Genomic DNA, 15,632 nt, shown 5'->3' on the forward strand with positions numbered 1-15,632 from the left:
CCTATATTTTGCACTTTTTCTATTTTCGTCCTTACATTTTACTTTTACTACTTTTAGTTCCTAAACCAATTAATGCCTGACATTTAGATCATTTTTGTCACCCAACTAACAACAAAAGCTGAAGTGGTTGACGGTGAAATAAAAAATAATATAATCACACATAATATAATGCCACGTCAGCATAAAAATTAAAAAAAATTAATTTATTAATTTTAACTAAAAAAAAAAAAACAGAATTAAAACACAAAAATCACTAAAACTAAGATCTAAAGAGTATCTTGAACAAAGTTAAAAAAACAAAATATTCGAAAGATTTGGAAAAACATATTTTTTCCCCAATCTTTGGTTGGAAATATGTTTAGACTATCTCTTTCTTCCAATTCCATTTCCAATTACAATTCCTAACTAAAACCAAACAAATCCTTATAAACCAATTTCTCTTCTCCACTTATCAAAATTTTTTTTTTCTTTCTCTTCTCCTCTCTCTGAGCTATTCCATAATCCCCATCAAATCTCTCTAAACCTCTATCTCTACCTCTTGATCTCACTCTCTCAGCAAGGGTGATGACAATGACGAAAGCGACGGCAGAGGCTTGAAGACTGAAGGTGACAGCGGCGGCGGCTTAAAGATTGGTTGTTCTAGGTTTTGCTCGCATGGGTTTTGGATATAGATCGATGCTTCTGTGCTTGTTCTGAGTTTTTATGGGTTTTGAACCGATGCTCCGCTGCTGCTGTTGTTTCGCCGTTGCTCAGCCCAGCACTTTAACCCCTTTACCCATTTTGCCTTTGCGATTTCTCTCTCACAAACCCATAGTTGCCCTCTCTTTTCCAACCAAACCCAGTCGAGACAAAGAAAAATAAAAAACAACAAAAATCCATAACAATATCCACGAACCCAGATTTGCTAACAATATTTATCAGCTTCTAGAAAATTCTTTTTCTTGTATATTATTATTATTATATGTTGTCTTTGGGTTCAGATCTGAGCTGCTGACAGGTTTTTATTTTTATTTGTGTGTGTGATTTTCATTGTAAGATGTCTGAGAAGTGTGTTGATGTAGTTCAGATCAAATGTGTTCTTTTCACATGGGTATCTGTAAAAATTTAGGATTCTGTTGTAGCAAGATGAAGAACCTTAACAGGGCTTGACATGCCGCAAATCCTCTTGAAAGAGAGGGTGCCTTCGGGAACGCGGACACAAGTGGTGCATGGCCGTCGTCAGCTCATGTCGTAAGGTGTTGGGTTAAGTCTCGCAACGAGCGCAACCCTTGTGTTTAGTTGCCACCGGCTCTTCTCCTTTCCGGGTCTAGATTTTTCTCGTCGTTTCAGTAGTCGTGGTGTCTCGGTGGCGCAGCGGCTAGCTTTTGGTGGTTGGGTTGAGTTTTGGTTGTTGTTGGCTTTGGTGGGTTGTTGGTGGTGGTGGTGATTATTGGTCCTGGCATGATGGATAAAGAGAGAGAGAGAGAGGAAGAGAGAGACATGTGTTCTTGAGTTCTTTGATTTAGGTTCGAGTTCTTGCGATCTTCATGTCCAGAAACTAATGAGTTTTTTTTTTTTAATATTTATTTTTAATTTAATTAATTAATGTGTGTGATTATATTATTTTTTTATTCTACTGTCAGCCACGTCAGCTTTTGCTGTTAGTTGGGTGATGGAAAGGACCTAAATGTCAAGCGTTAATTGGTTTATGGACTAAAAGTCGTAAAAATAAAATGTAGGGACCAAAATATAGGGACTAAAAGTGCATTTATACCTTTTTTTTTTTTTTTTTTTTTGTCTGAGAAGGAACCTAACTACTAACCTAATAGATCTAACCCGTTTAGAATAGCTAGTTTTTTGATCTAAATCGACCCGCTTTCCGCATCTAGACAAAAGTCAAGCAATATTTTGCTTTTTTAGCATTTTTGATGATTATTTTCAAAATTGCTTATGAAAGTTTTTATTCTTTTTCCTTTTAGATAAAATAAGTAGCGACTCCCTTGTAGGTGGGAAAATCACATCGCCCTCACACTTTAAGTTTTGTTTGGAAACTTGAATTTGAATTTAAAATCTCTTGATTTTGAATCAATTGATTTTAGAAATCATTTTGAATTTAAAAAGTTGTATTCATTTTCAAGATAATGAAAATACCAAAAAATTGTATTCAGTTTTTGTATTCAAATCCTATATTTCTAGATACTGAAAATGAAAACTAAATACAAATATAGAGTGAAACAAGTTTTTAGTTGTAAGTCTCACAAAAAATTGAAAATGAAAACTGAATATGTCCGTTTTATGCTCAAACCAAATAAGCCTTTAAAATCTTTATTGGATTTTATCAAAATTTAAATTTTGAATATTTTAAAACTATCCAAACAAGATAATTAAATTCTTGTCAACCAAATCCAAAATTTGCTATTCAAATTTCAAACGCACCATAAGGGTATGAATTGAAATTGAGTAAAAAAAAATTTTATTAGCAAAACCGTTGTCGTTTCGGTTTGACTTTCACAGCCTCCCTCATCGTCCGGCTGAGAGGTACGCAACCCACGGTCCTTAAAATGAACCGTACCGTACCGAATCACTTAAAACTAGGGTTTTTAAGATTAGGTATAGCCACGCTCTCATTTCTCTGCCGCATTGGCTATTAGGGTTTTCCAGAGCTATTCCAAAATTTTCCATTCCAATTTTTTTTTTGTTTTCTCTCTTCCCAAACATCTCTTTCTTTTTCATTCAATCTCAGATCGGTTTTTCTTTTTTTCTCTTTCATGGAGCTGAGTAAACAACACTAGGAACGGTTTCGTGGTTGCTGTGTAGGGTTCGTAAAGTTAGGGTTTTTCTGTTTGTTTCTTTCTGAGTTTTGACCGAGAAAGAAATGGCAAGCATGAACCCATTTGATCTCTTGGGCGATGACGATAACGATGACCCGAATCAGCTCCTCGCGGCTCAGGAGCATAAGCTCGGCCCTCTTGCTGCCAAGAAACCCCAAGCTCAACCAGCGGCTCAGCCAGCTAAGCCTGCCAAGCTTCCATCCAAGCCTGTCCCTCCTGCTCAAGCTGGTGAGCTCTCAGCTTCCATTTCCATTCTGGGTTTTTAATGCTTTTTTAAAATTCTTTTGTTTGGTTCGGATATTTGGGTTTTTGATGCTGTATTGGTTTCATTTGTGTTAATTTATTCAGTTTTTTGTTATATGCATTTTGTGGCTCGATTTGGGTTTTCTTTGTTGTTATGCATTCTGGGTTGAGATTTGGTAACTTGGAATTTGTATGATGTGGTTTTGGACTTGTTTTGAAATTGGTATTGATTGTTGTTTGTATTTGTGTGCAGTAAATGTTTTTGACTGAATCCAAACGATATCCAACTCATTGGCATTGGGCAAGAAAAGGAAATCACTAATTTTTTTTATATAATGTATAATCAAGTTTATAGTGAAATAAATCAAATGCTTTACTCTCTAAATAAACAACATATGATGGGTGTAATGCAAGGACAATATAGAGAGAGCAAATCCATCTGATATTTGAGATTTTGATAAATGAGCATTTTACTCTACAATGGTGCACTTTATAATTAATTAATTTATTCAAAACATAACATAAGTCATATTCATAAAACAATGGACAATGCTCAGCTTAATGACCTTTTATTCTGATTTTGAGCTCAATTGTTGGCTTTTCCTTGGTATTTATTTTGATGTGCACGTTTTTGTGTATATTCGAACTTGGCTCTCAAATGGTTGAGCTTCGGATAATTCATAAGTGTCAAGTTATGTATCGATTGGTTCTATATCTAAAGTCTAAAAACTTGATTCACTTGTGTGCTTTCCTTGAGAATAGATTGTATGATATATTTTCTTACCCTCCAATATTTGCTGTTTAAAGTTATCCCAAAAATAAAGGTTGAAAGTACGGGAAAGAAAGGTCAATGAAGGTTTGATTAGGCTGTTTTTCCAATTGAGTTTTTACTTCATTGGGACCTAATGGGTTGTATTTACTGTAATCTTTTAATGGAAATGTAATTGGTTTTCTATTTTTCTGGGACTCAAGTGAGCTTTTGCAAATTATATTATTTTTTGCTTGGTTGCTCTTAAAGTTGAGGAAATTTAAGGATGTTGCAATCTTTTCATACTGTGTACTTAGTTCAATGTCTCACTCTAATTATGTAATCTGTGCCATATGATCTCTATATTTGCTGTGTTGATCTTTATTTTGTCTCAGATGTTGATTAGCTCTTTATTTTTGTTACTCTCTAATATAAATCAGGGTTTAGAAACTCCTCTTTTGTCCCTCCCTTTTAACTTTCGGTTGTAGTATTCTTAATTTACAATGTTGTGTGTGTAAAAGGACATATGCTTTACCTGTATGTTTGTTTCATTGTTGCTCTCCCCTTTTGTGGTCTGCTAATAATGATTTTACCACTAATAATAAACCAACTAATAAATATTTTGCATTGTTTCAGTAATTTGTGCTTCTTATTTTTTAACTGCTGTACTATTTACTTATCATGAAACGAGATTTTTATTTTTAATATTTAATTGCCCGATGAGTTAAAAAGAAAAGGATGAGAATTCTTATGCCTTATGTTTTCTATTGCAAATAATGTTGAAAATAAATTTAATCTTAAAGGATATTTCTATTCCTTATTTGTTTTAAAAACCTGACACAGGCTATACCTAATCATTTTCTCTTTTCATCTGAAAAAGTGAAATGTATCAACTCAACTAACTCTGTTACTGTTGTTTGAGCTGAGTGTGTTTTTGTAGACTAAAAACCATAAATGATAGCCTTTAGATTCTGTGATTATGATTTTTTTACTTCGTTGATGGCCTCTTAGCCAGGTGGCACCTCTTCTTGAGGGACCTGGTAGGTGATGTCATGGGTTCAAGTCACAGAGTTTATGTGAGTTGCTTACCAATAAAAACCATATCCTTTTCTTTTCATTAGTTCTCTCTGCAACTGACAAGAAGTTATTTCATATTAACTTCCTTAAACAAAGCATAATATTGCTGATTAAGTTAGTAAGTATGACACATTTTTATTACACCTTTTTATTGTTTGTTTCTAAAAGTAAAGTGGAAGGTAAGAAACTGTTATGTAAAATAGAGCACCATGTTTAGTTCTAATGTTATCTCTCTCTCTCTCAATGCATGCTATGTTGAGGTTATATTGCTCATAAAATCTGACACCTTTTACAGGGCGACGCATGCATGTGTCTTGCATATCTGATATTCTCTCTTCTTCTTTTTTTGGTTGAGTAGTGAGGGAGGGAAAGAATGACGTGGGGCGTGGAGGGGGCCGTGGTGGTGGACGCGGGTATGGACGTGGACGTGGTGGGGGTGGATTTACTCGAGATTCAGTTAACAATGAGAATACGTTTGGCAGCAACAATGGATTCTCTGGTGGGGGGTACAGGCCAACTGAAGAGGGAGATGCAGGGAAGCCATCTGAGAGGCGTGGCTCTGGTGGGCCTCGTGGTCCCTTCCGAGGTGGTCGTCGTGGTGGTTTTAGCAATGGAGAGGATGCTGAAGGGGAACGTCCACGTAGGATATATGAACGCCGCAGTGGGACCGGACGTGGGTTAGTGTTTTTGTTGAGATAATTGTTTTCATTATTATGATAGATGACATGATCTGTGCTTTACAGTCCTGTAGTTTATCATTGCAGTGATTAATTCTATCTTTTTCTATAATCAGGAGTGAGCTTAAACGTGAAGGATCTGGTCGTGGTAATTGGGGAACTCCAACTGATGAAATTGCTCCGTAAGTTTCTTTGCTGCCACTTAAGATTAGAACTCTTTGTGATGATATGGCTATTATGCTTCAATGTGATGTGACACCTACTTATTTGCGTGCATATTTGCATTTTTTGGCTAAAATAAGGGATGTTGAGGAGCCTTTAACTGAAAATGAGAAGAATGTTGGTGCTGAGAAGCAGTTGGGAGGAGAGGACAATGTTGGTGATGCTAACAAAGAGAATCCCGTTAATGAACCGGAAGAGAAGGAGCCTGAGGATAAGGTAAATTGTCCTATTGTTCAAGATGTTGGATATACTGGATTGGCTTGTTCTCCAGCATATACATTTTCTCCAATTGGAAGCCAGAAAATTAAAAAAGAAAAAACTAACAGCCACACGAATGGTGGTTCTGATTTTTATTGCAATCATGTGAAGCATAGTGTATTGCTTATTTTATTTGCTATTTTAGGCGCTTTAGCCCCTTAAAAAGAAAGGGGGGGGGGATATTACTATGTTGGGATTAGTAAGAAAATTCAAGGCAGGTACCTAAGCCTTATTTATGCCAAGGGCCTTGTAGCTGAACTGGCACCTCCCCATGTACAAAGTGCATGGGGTCTTGGGGGGAATGGGTTTGAGCTGCAAGGTTAGCAGCACGTTGTAATTATCTCTCAAAATAAAGAATTTATACCTTACTTTTCTTATTGTTTGATGTGATGGTGGATTTTTATAGAGAAGGCCTAACATGGGGATGTAGAATCCTTTTGTTTTTAACCAATTATATAAGATGAAACTTTACAGGTGTATCAACGTGTGTGCGCATTATGCTTGGGGTGGTTTTATTTTCCAGTTTGGGTTGCATAAGTTAGCCAACCCTAGAGAGTGCTGGAGGGGTGTAAACAGGGAACAGCATAATCCACTAACTCAGAGTCATGGTGTAAAATCACATTAATCAGATACTTAATACTTGTACTGGAGACACAAAAAAAAAAAACTTGAATATTATGAGTTTATCCTTTTCCTACTCTTAAGAATATTATATTTTATGGTATAAGAAACTTCTATGTAATCCAGATTAAAGATATCATCCTAAAATTGCATAATATTCTTGTAATAGGAGATGACTTTAGAAGAGTACGAGAAGGTAGTTGAAGAGAAGAGGAAGGCTCTGCTTACTCTAAAGACCGAGGAAAGGAAGGTTGATGTGGACAAAGAATTTCAGTCCATGCAGCCCCTTTCAACTAAGAAGAGCAATGATGAAATCTTTATCAAACTGGTGAGACTTAAGAACTCTTTAAATAGCTACCTTAATTCATTTTGATATACCTTATGCAAGTATGTTGACTTGTTGCCATTTGGTTGATAGGGTTCTGAGAAGGACAAGCGTAAAGATGCAGCTGACAAAGAAGAGAAAGCAAAGAAGGTATGGCTGTCTCTCTTGTGCATGAACTAGCATTTAGTTTTCAACTTTTAGCAATATTCAGTCAATAGTATGATGGTTGTTTTAGTTGTCCATATCGGAGATGCTATTTGTGTTGCGTCTCTTTATCCTGCAACTAGAATAGGTTGTTTTTTTTTTTTTTTTTTTCCCCAATGAGTAACTAGAAAATATTTACTTGCATGCTACTTGTTCTTACTTTCTAGAGATATATGATACATGTGCTATGTTCACAAGTGTGCATGTTGATGTTGTGTTGAGCCAGCGGAATATTTGCTGTGTCAGAAGAGCTGGGATTGGAAGTATTGTTGGGATGGGGTGTCGCTCTTTGCCCCACAATGGATTATCTTATATTAATTCCAGCTGGTCATACTAGCAGTTAAATCTGATGATCTACTGTTTCAGACAGTGAATGATCAAGATTATTTATTTTCTGATTTTCCATTGATCATCTTATCATCATCATTGTTTAGCCAGAGAATATATTCTACAAGTTTTTGGTGATGGTCGGAAGATTTTTTTTTTTTTTTAATAAATTTTTTTTTTATAAATTGGAATTAATAACGGTAACTTGGCCATAAGTTATTATACCGTAATGTTTAAAGCTAAACAAATGAAATAAATCTTTGGATAAATTACTTAATTCCCCCTGTAGTTTGTGGGTGGTTTGTGATTAGACCATAGATTCTAAAAAGTTTCAATTAAAACCATTAACTTTCTTAGACATTTCAACTTGCCCCTTCACTGAGTTATTATTAACAAAAATTATGGAAATTCATTTAAGTTGTGCTTATAACCTATGTAGATTTAAAAAAAAAAAAAAAAGCCTCATGTGAATGACATATAGCATTGTGGAACCAAAAAAAGTGTACAAAATAATTTTTTTTAAAAAATACTAAAACATAAATATAATTTGTTGAAGATGTGATGATTTTGATTTTTTTTCATAATGAAATACCACAGGATATTCATGTGCTGGATATTTTAGTGCCTATAAAAGTCTCATCACTCGTGTGCAATTTACTTGATTTTTTGTTAGTTCTAGTTGACAATGATTCTTTGAGGGGTCAATTAACATAGGGTTTCAACTGAAACTTGTCAAAATCTAAGGTTTAATTTTAAACCACCCCCAAATTATATGGGGAATTGTGTAATTTGCCCTTCTTTTTATGCATCTTTCTGTGAAAATTCTTTTATCTTTTTATATTTTTGGTGTCTAATTATGAAAGTTGTTATTAAATCTCTATTGTGCCACATTATCCTGACTCCTGAGTACTCATTCTCTGGGAAGTATTTTAGTGCTGCTCAGGTCATGAATGTATCTGCTCTAGCCGTCTCCTTTTATTAATTGACTGATTTTTGTGTGTAGTCTGTTAGCATAAATGAGTTTCTGAAGCCTACTGAAGGGGAGAGGTTTTATAACCCTGGTGGTCGACGAGGTCGTGGCCGTGGTTCAAGAGGAGGATTTGGTGGAAGCAACAGAAGCTTCAATGCAGATGCTCCTGCCATTGAAGATCAGCAGCAGTTCCCCTCCTTGGGTGGTAAATGAGAATTTTCCACATGTTTCTTCTCTTTGGCTTCTCCATTGGGGTCTGCTATCATTTCTGGAGTTTGAGTTGCAGGCTATGCATGGGCATAGTTAAAACCAATCTTTAATATTATGTTTGAGTGTATATTTTAGATGTTATTTCTGGACTGAGAACTCATGCATCAGTTTTGTTTTGAAATAGGTGAAACCAGTTAGTTACTTTTGGATATCTCGTTGTTTCATGTATTTGTTTACTTATTCATGCTTCAAGCCAATGGAAGAGCTATAATGTTGGACTGATTCTGGGAAGGCCTCTATAGAAGATCCTCTAATTGGCGCTAATTGCTGTATTTTCTTTTCAATTTAACATTACAAAAGCTAGTTTTTAACCCCATGCATATGTATGAATACACTTAAAGATACATAATAAAATGTATAATATAATATATATATATATATATAATTTAAATACTATTAATAGTCATTTTTATATTTTGTAAACTCTTTAAAAAAATTTGTAAGGATATTATTAGATATAAAATGTGAATTATCTTTTAAAAAAAAAAAATTATTGTGGAGTATTTTTTTTTTTTTTACGATTTATCTTGCATTTGATTCTAAAATTAAAAAATAAAATTATTTAAGAATAAATAATTTAAGACATATAACGTAAAATTAGAATTTTAATTTAAGTTTTTCTCAATTTCACTTATTATTATATATATATATATAGATATGTAGCCGAAGTTGCTTGATGCTAATGTTGTTTTTGTTTATTCAAAACCCAAACTTTGTCGGCGAAGTATAAGTGAGGCTTAAGTTTAATTTTTTATGCCAATGACAATGAAAAATATGCCATTATGCCTAAAATTAGACTTGGCAAAAAAGGTTGAGATTTGCTGGCCCGACTTGAAAATGCCCGATTTGTTTTGAATTAAATATGGGCCAACTTGTGGCTTTCCTGTTTTTTCGTGGGCCAACCTGACCTGCAGCCTGCCTGTTCTTTTAACTTTTTTTTTTTTTCCCAAAAAATATTTAAAAACTATATGGCATTATGGCAAGGTGTGCTAATTACTCCTGGGTACATAACATTATTATAAAACGCACAATGAACCTGTGTTCTGGTAGTTCTGTCTCCTATTTACTAAAAGAAAGTAAAAAGTTGAATGAAAGGGAGAAAAGAAAAAAATATACGAAAGGAATAGTAATATACTAATATCTACCTAAGTATCAACCGCATGTCCAAGTTTTTTTGTTATTTATTTTTATCCAAGTTTGTCTATTTATTTCTCAAAAAAAAAAGTTTGTCTATTTAGTTTTAATATAGTATTAATAGTAATAATATAATCTTCAAATATCTATCTGATCTAAGTATATAACTAGCACAAAGCCACTAACTCGACCACAGTGAGTTAGTGACAATTGACAAAGTGACAAATAGTAAACAAAACAAAATAATTCAATAGTGACTCAAACAAAATAATTGCAATTTTTTTAATGATTAGGAATTTGAGCATTATGAAAGTTGTTGTAGTGCCAAAAAAAAAAAAAAAAAAATCTCAATTGCACTTATATTTAGAAGAGAATAGACTTGGTAAAAAGCAAAATCCAAAGTTGGAAGTTATCCCTTGGTGGAAAGAACATTACAACCGGTTTCTAAAGTTCTCTTTAATGGCACAAGATCTCATGAGCACAGGGAAAAAAAAAATGCATTTGAATCAATTTTTAGCACAGGAAAAAAAATTCGTATTTTGTATCGATCATGTCTTTTGCTTGAGAATGTGGAAGCTATGTTGTGCACTAAAAGTTGGTTATATGGATTTGAAGGTATTTTAATTTACTAATAGAGTCATATAAATTATATATTTTTAACTCTTTATTGATAAGCTTTGATTTTCTTTCATGATACACTTATGTTATATTAAAATATTGTATTGTAAATGAAGATATTGATGAAATTGGCCAACTTGAGCTACAATTCGCAAGTATGAATATTTGTAGTGCTGAATCTACTACCAACATTGAGTAGATTGAGGTATAATTATTATAAAATATTTAATTGTTCTTTTTTACTTAAATTGTTATATTCATTTTTAAAGGTTTTATTTTATATTTAGTTTATCTTTCTATATAATCTAACGTTATTATTATTTAAAATGCAACAAAGATTTGTGCACTTAAGAAGACTGATAACTTGAGATGGTCCATAATATTTAGTTTTGTATTTTTTTTTTTTTTGGTTCTTTTGTGAGAATGATACCATTAGTGAACTTTGAATTTGAAGTATGTAAAGAATTTTAGTCACACTCAAAAGTAAAAACTGTTTGAATTGCAAGGATATGGAAATCTTTATGTTTTTTGGTTTGTTTGTTTTTTTTTTTCCTTCACATCACATGTATAACAGTAAATTAGTAACAAATAGTCTAACTATTTGATTTGATTCATTCTCTATAAAAAGTTGGCATTTATTTGTTTTTTTTTGTTTTTAATGTGAAAATATGGGCTAACCTGACCCGACCTGCAACTCGATTGACCTGACCCGGCTGTTTGTCATGTCTATGCCTAATGTTGTTCATGCGAAGATATATTTTCTCCAAATTAGTTTTTTAGATTTATTTCAATTCATTACATGATTCATAAAATAATTTGAATTATGGTTTATAAGAATATCCATGTGTATTAAATTACATGATTTATTGAATTATTTAAACAAATTTGTTGTATATATAGGTATATACAAAGATAGGTTGTAATAATGATTTAAATTTGGAGAATATTCATTTGTAAAATGAATTAAATGGAATTTTGAATTTTGGAATTTTCTTTGTAAAAATTGAAGTTTCAAGATGTTTAATCGGTTGAGACTTTAGATCGATCGATCGATCGAAGTAGTGAGAAAGGCTTCTCAATTGGTCAAAGCTTTTGCTCGATCAGTCAAAGTGATCAAGAAAATTGATCTGAAGCTTCTGCCTGACTCGATTGATGCTCGATTCTTGTTCGATCGATTGAAAAGAGCCTTCGATTGATACTCGATTCCTCTCAATCGATTAAGCCTCGTAAAAAATGTTTTTGTAGAATTTTCTGCAGAATTTGTGGTAACCATTCTAAACATTGGGAAATGTTTTAAATCTTGAAAACAGTTTTATGAGGCATCGCAACTCTCCATTGGTACTTTTTGAAAGGTTATAACCCTATAGGTATAAATAGTGGTTCATGTTCACTTGATAATTAATTCCTTTTTCTCCCTAAAATAGTTTCTAAGAAACACAAGAAATCCCATAGGTATTCTCCAAAATTACTATTTGTAGAACCCAATAAATTTGGTTGTATCTTGGGGACAAATTTGTAGAAACTATTTAGCAATTTGCATATGAGAACAAATATTGTCTAAGGATAACATTCATTTGTGCCTCCAAGTTAATCACTAATTTCTATTTACATGATGTGTTCATTTTGTTCTTTCATTATTACTCCTTGATTTGGAGAAATCCCCAACACAAATCACATGACTACTAAGTAATATAAATACGAAAAGTTTATGTAGATAATCATTTGATTTGCTATGGGGTGGATTGAAAGAAAATTCTATTAATCCACATGAACTTTTATTTACATTTACTTAATAGTTAAGTGACTTGTATAAATGATTTGTAATTGCAAGAAAATTCTACTTTTCAGGAGATAATAGACCTAGATGACATATGATAACCTCGTAAGTTTGGCAAGTAATTCTCATTTCATTGTTATTACTTGATGTTATTGGGAAACCAAAGGTTTATCTAAGTCTCTTATCTCATGAAAAATTGTATTTTTAGCATTGCCCTTTCATGCCTTACCTCTCCATCACTCTATGCATTTGATGATTCTGCTCCTGCGACATACAGCCGAATGATATGGAAGTCGGTTTTATTTGATGTAAACTTGTGCACACTATTAGACGCTTTTGGTTGCAAGAAAAGTAGGATATCGACCTTGCTATTTCTATGAGTGATTTCGAAGGAAGATAAGGGTGAGAGTTGAACCAAAGCCTTTTACTTAATGAAACATGATTCCTAAACGAATGTGTTATCCCCTAACATCAATTTACTGGATCTAATAGGCCATAGTTTGTAGTTGCAGCCAATTACACCACAACTTGATATTCTGATATTCACCCATAACCCATTAATTTCGAATGTCTTGGTGTTTGGGGAGAATCAATAAAAATAGTAGCATAGTAGCAGTCATTTTTAATTTTTTGCTATGGAAATAGTAGGCATTTTAAACATGGTCAACACGTATTCTAGTTGACAGCAAAACCTTAGTATTCCTCCACAACTTTTCAGCATGATGGCTTGAAAAAGATTTTATTTCACTCTTGATGTTTTAAATTGCTTCGATATCAATCCGACTTTTTGGTTACAAAGTATAGTGCTTCAACATTTTTTGAAAGCCCATAAACGGCTTAAAATATATTATATATATATATATATATAAAAAAAATATGTTGATAGAAATTCTACTCTAACCTAATCTATGTGTATATGTGTGTAAACTTTCTTCCTGGAGAACTTGAACCCCGGCCCTTACCTCCCACATCCCACAGCACTTATACTTGTGGAGTGACTATTGCTCAAAGGATGTGAAAAGTTAAATAAATTTAAATTGATTTTTCTTTTAGGTGTAAGGGTGTAACTTGTAAGCATACTTCAAAGAGAGTATAATGAAAAATAATTAAGATATACCCAAAAACCTTTTAAATGATCGAAACAGTCTTAAAACCTCATAAAAGAGAAAAATACCCACTAAAACCATAGGTCTCATCGCTAGTTACAACTTAGTGTGATTAGATTGTGGAAATTTTGTCCAATTAATTTTGACTCCCAAGATAGCTTTTAGGAATTTATAAAATCAACATTTAACTCTCTAGCAATGTAGGACAAAGTTAATAAGACATTTTCATCTCATAGTTTCTTGAATTAGTGAAAAAAACAAAAGTACTTGTCTGGCTGTGCTTTGACTGCCTTCAATTTACCATTTGATAATGATAGGTTACTAAATTTTTTATTTTATTTTTTTCCTAAACTCCTTTATATTAAATGAATTAGACATCCCTCCCACAATTCCGTTGTAGTCTAGTTGGTCAGGATATTCGGCTCTCACCCGAAAGACCCGGGTTCAAGTCCCGGCAACGGAAAATAAAACCCTTTTGAAAAATATTTTTCTGTCCTTTCTCTAAATTCCTTTTGAAGTATTTTTCCGTCCTTTTTCTTGGAAGAACTTTCAAAGGAAGGGATTCTCATAATTCCTTTTACGTTGGAATTTGAATTCTCGTAATTCCCCATGACTTGAAAGTTGAAAGTTCAACCTCCGGCAAATAAAAAACATTCACTCGTAAAAGCTTGAACAAGTTACCACGCTTTCCATTCATGACAAATGTATTTTTTTTTAGAATTACAGATTACTCCATGGAACCAAAACCCCTTAGCCTCCCTCAAAATTTTCTCACTATACAAACACCAAACCTCTTCTCTTTCCACCTTGACAATCCAAAACCTGATAGTTTAGAGGAAGCAATACGAAATAAAAATTTATATTTTCATTCAAAGATCATTGTACCACATAACCACGGATTATGAATAGAACAAAATTACGTATCTCTCTTAGCAACCCAAACGTGTTGCCTCCCAAGGTATTCACATCTCTTTTTGATTCATTTTGGGTTTTCAGATGATTACAATATTACCTAGTAGTTCTAATGACTAACTCTTGATGTGTAAATTAAAAATCTAATTTTTTTTTAAGACTTTTGTAAAGTCCAAGAGAGAAATAGGACGTGGGATCCTTAGGGATCCTAATCTTCAGATGTAGGATCAATCAATAGCTTTTTGAATGCTATTGACTTAGCTTAAAACTCTTTCAAAATTATTCCTTAATTTTCTCAACAATATCAAGAAAATATTTAAATTTCTACAGATTACAATAATGTCAATCAACACATTGCAATTGACCCCTAAAGATTAGAGAATTACATATGAGGTCCCATTACTTAAAATTTTATATATTTGTCCTTCTACCACACTATATTCCTATAAGCCGCTAAGAGTGGATTAATATCACTATCATGTTTCTACCTTATGTTACCCTTAATTTCTTGACTTTATAATTTCTATTGGACCACAAAATATCTTTGAAAAACTATTTACACACACACACACACTATTATATATATGAAAAACACTTTTGAAAAAAGTTATTGGCTGGTTTTGTTTTGAGTCCAACTCCAATATGAAAATCAATTGAATATGCTATCTTCTTTAGAAACTAGTGGATTCACTATTGAGTATTTACATATTTTATTCATGTAAATGACGGTCCAAGTTTAGAGTGTTCATTATCTTCATCTGCAGCCTTTTAAGACGAATCCCATGTTTTACCTTAATAAGCTTGTATTTTTACCAAGACCTTGATATGAGAATTCATTTCTTTTATAATCAAATGATTCTCCACCATAGGGCTGTCCACAAGTCTATTTGGGTCAGGTTTATGCCCAACTCAGATTGACTTGACATCTTCGAGTGTGGAAAATTATAACCCACAACCAACTCAGAAGAAACTTTGAATCTGCCAGATTCGATCTCACAGGTGTCAGGTCAATATCGGTCGGTTTCAGGTTTGTTATCAAGGTTGAGATTTCACCGTATCCATCAAGATCTAGTTGAGATTTCGCTGGATCTCGAAGGATGTGGTCTAGATCTCGACAAGATCTCACCGGATCTCGACAAATTTGGTCTAGTCTCAATGGATCTTGAAAAAATCTCATTGAATCTCAAGGAGATCTCTTTGGATCTGAGAGAGAGAGAGAGAGAGAGAGAGAGAGAGAGAGAGAGAGAGAGAGAGAGAGGGAAGATGAGGGTTAGAGGATGGTAGTTTCCGACGAGACACTGCTCAATCAAGTCGGTTTCTATTGGGTTTCAAA

The 15,632-nt window shown here is 33.3% G+C and overlaps 1 protein-coding gene and 1 non-coding gene across 2 annotated transcripts; both read left to right on the forward strand.

The window, feature by feature from the left end:
- The first annotated feature begins 2,592 nt into the window (after positions 1 to 2,592).
- Positions 2,593 to 8,977, forward strand: LOC112036223 (RGG repeats nuclear RNA binding protein A). The gene is made up of 7 exons (XM_024069032.2): positions 2,593 to 3,038; positions 5,237 to 5,555; positions 5,672 to 5,737; positions 5,858 to 5,993; positions 6,826 to 6,984; positions 7,075 to 7,131; positions 8,516 to 8,977. The coding sequence occupies exons 1-7, from the start codon at positions 2,855 to 2,857 to the stop codon at positions 8,693 to 8,695; spliced, it is 1,101 nt and encodes a 366-aa protein (XP_023924800.1). The 5' UTR covers positions 2,593 to 2,854; the 3' UTR covers positions 8,696 to 8,977.
- A 4,800-nt stretch (positions 8,978 to 13,777) lies between these two features.
- Positions 13,778 to 13,850, forward strand: TRNAE-CUC (transfer RNA glutamic acid (anticodon CUC)). Its single transcript has one exon. It is a non-coding gene; the product is annotated as a tRNA-Glu (tRNA).
- The last annotated feature ends 1,782 nt before the right edge of the window (positions 13,851 to 15,632 follow it).

Source organism: Quercus suber, unplaced genomic scaffold, assembly GCF_002906115.3.
Source record: "Quercus suber isolate HL8 unplaced genomic scaffold, Cork oak 2.0 scaffold_97, whole genome shotgun sequence".
Classification (NCBI taxonomy): domain Eukaryota; kingdom Viridiplantae; phylum Streptophyta; class Magnoliopsida; order Fagales; family Fagaceae; genus Quercus; species Quercus suber.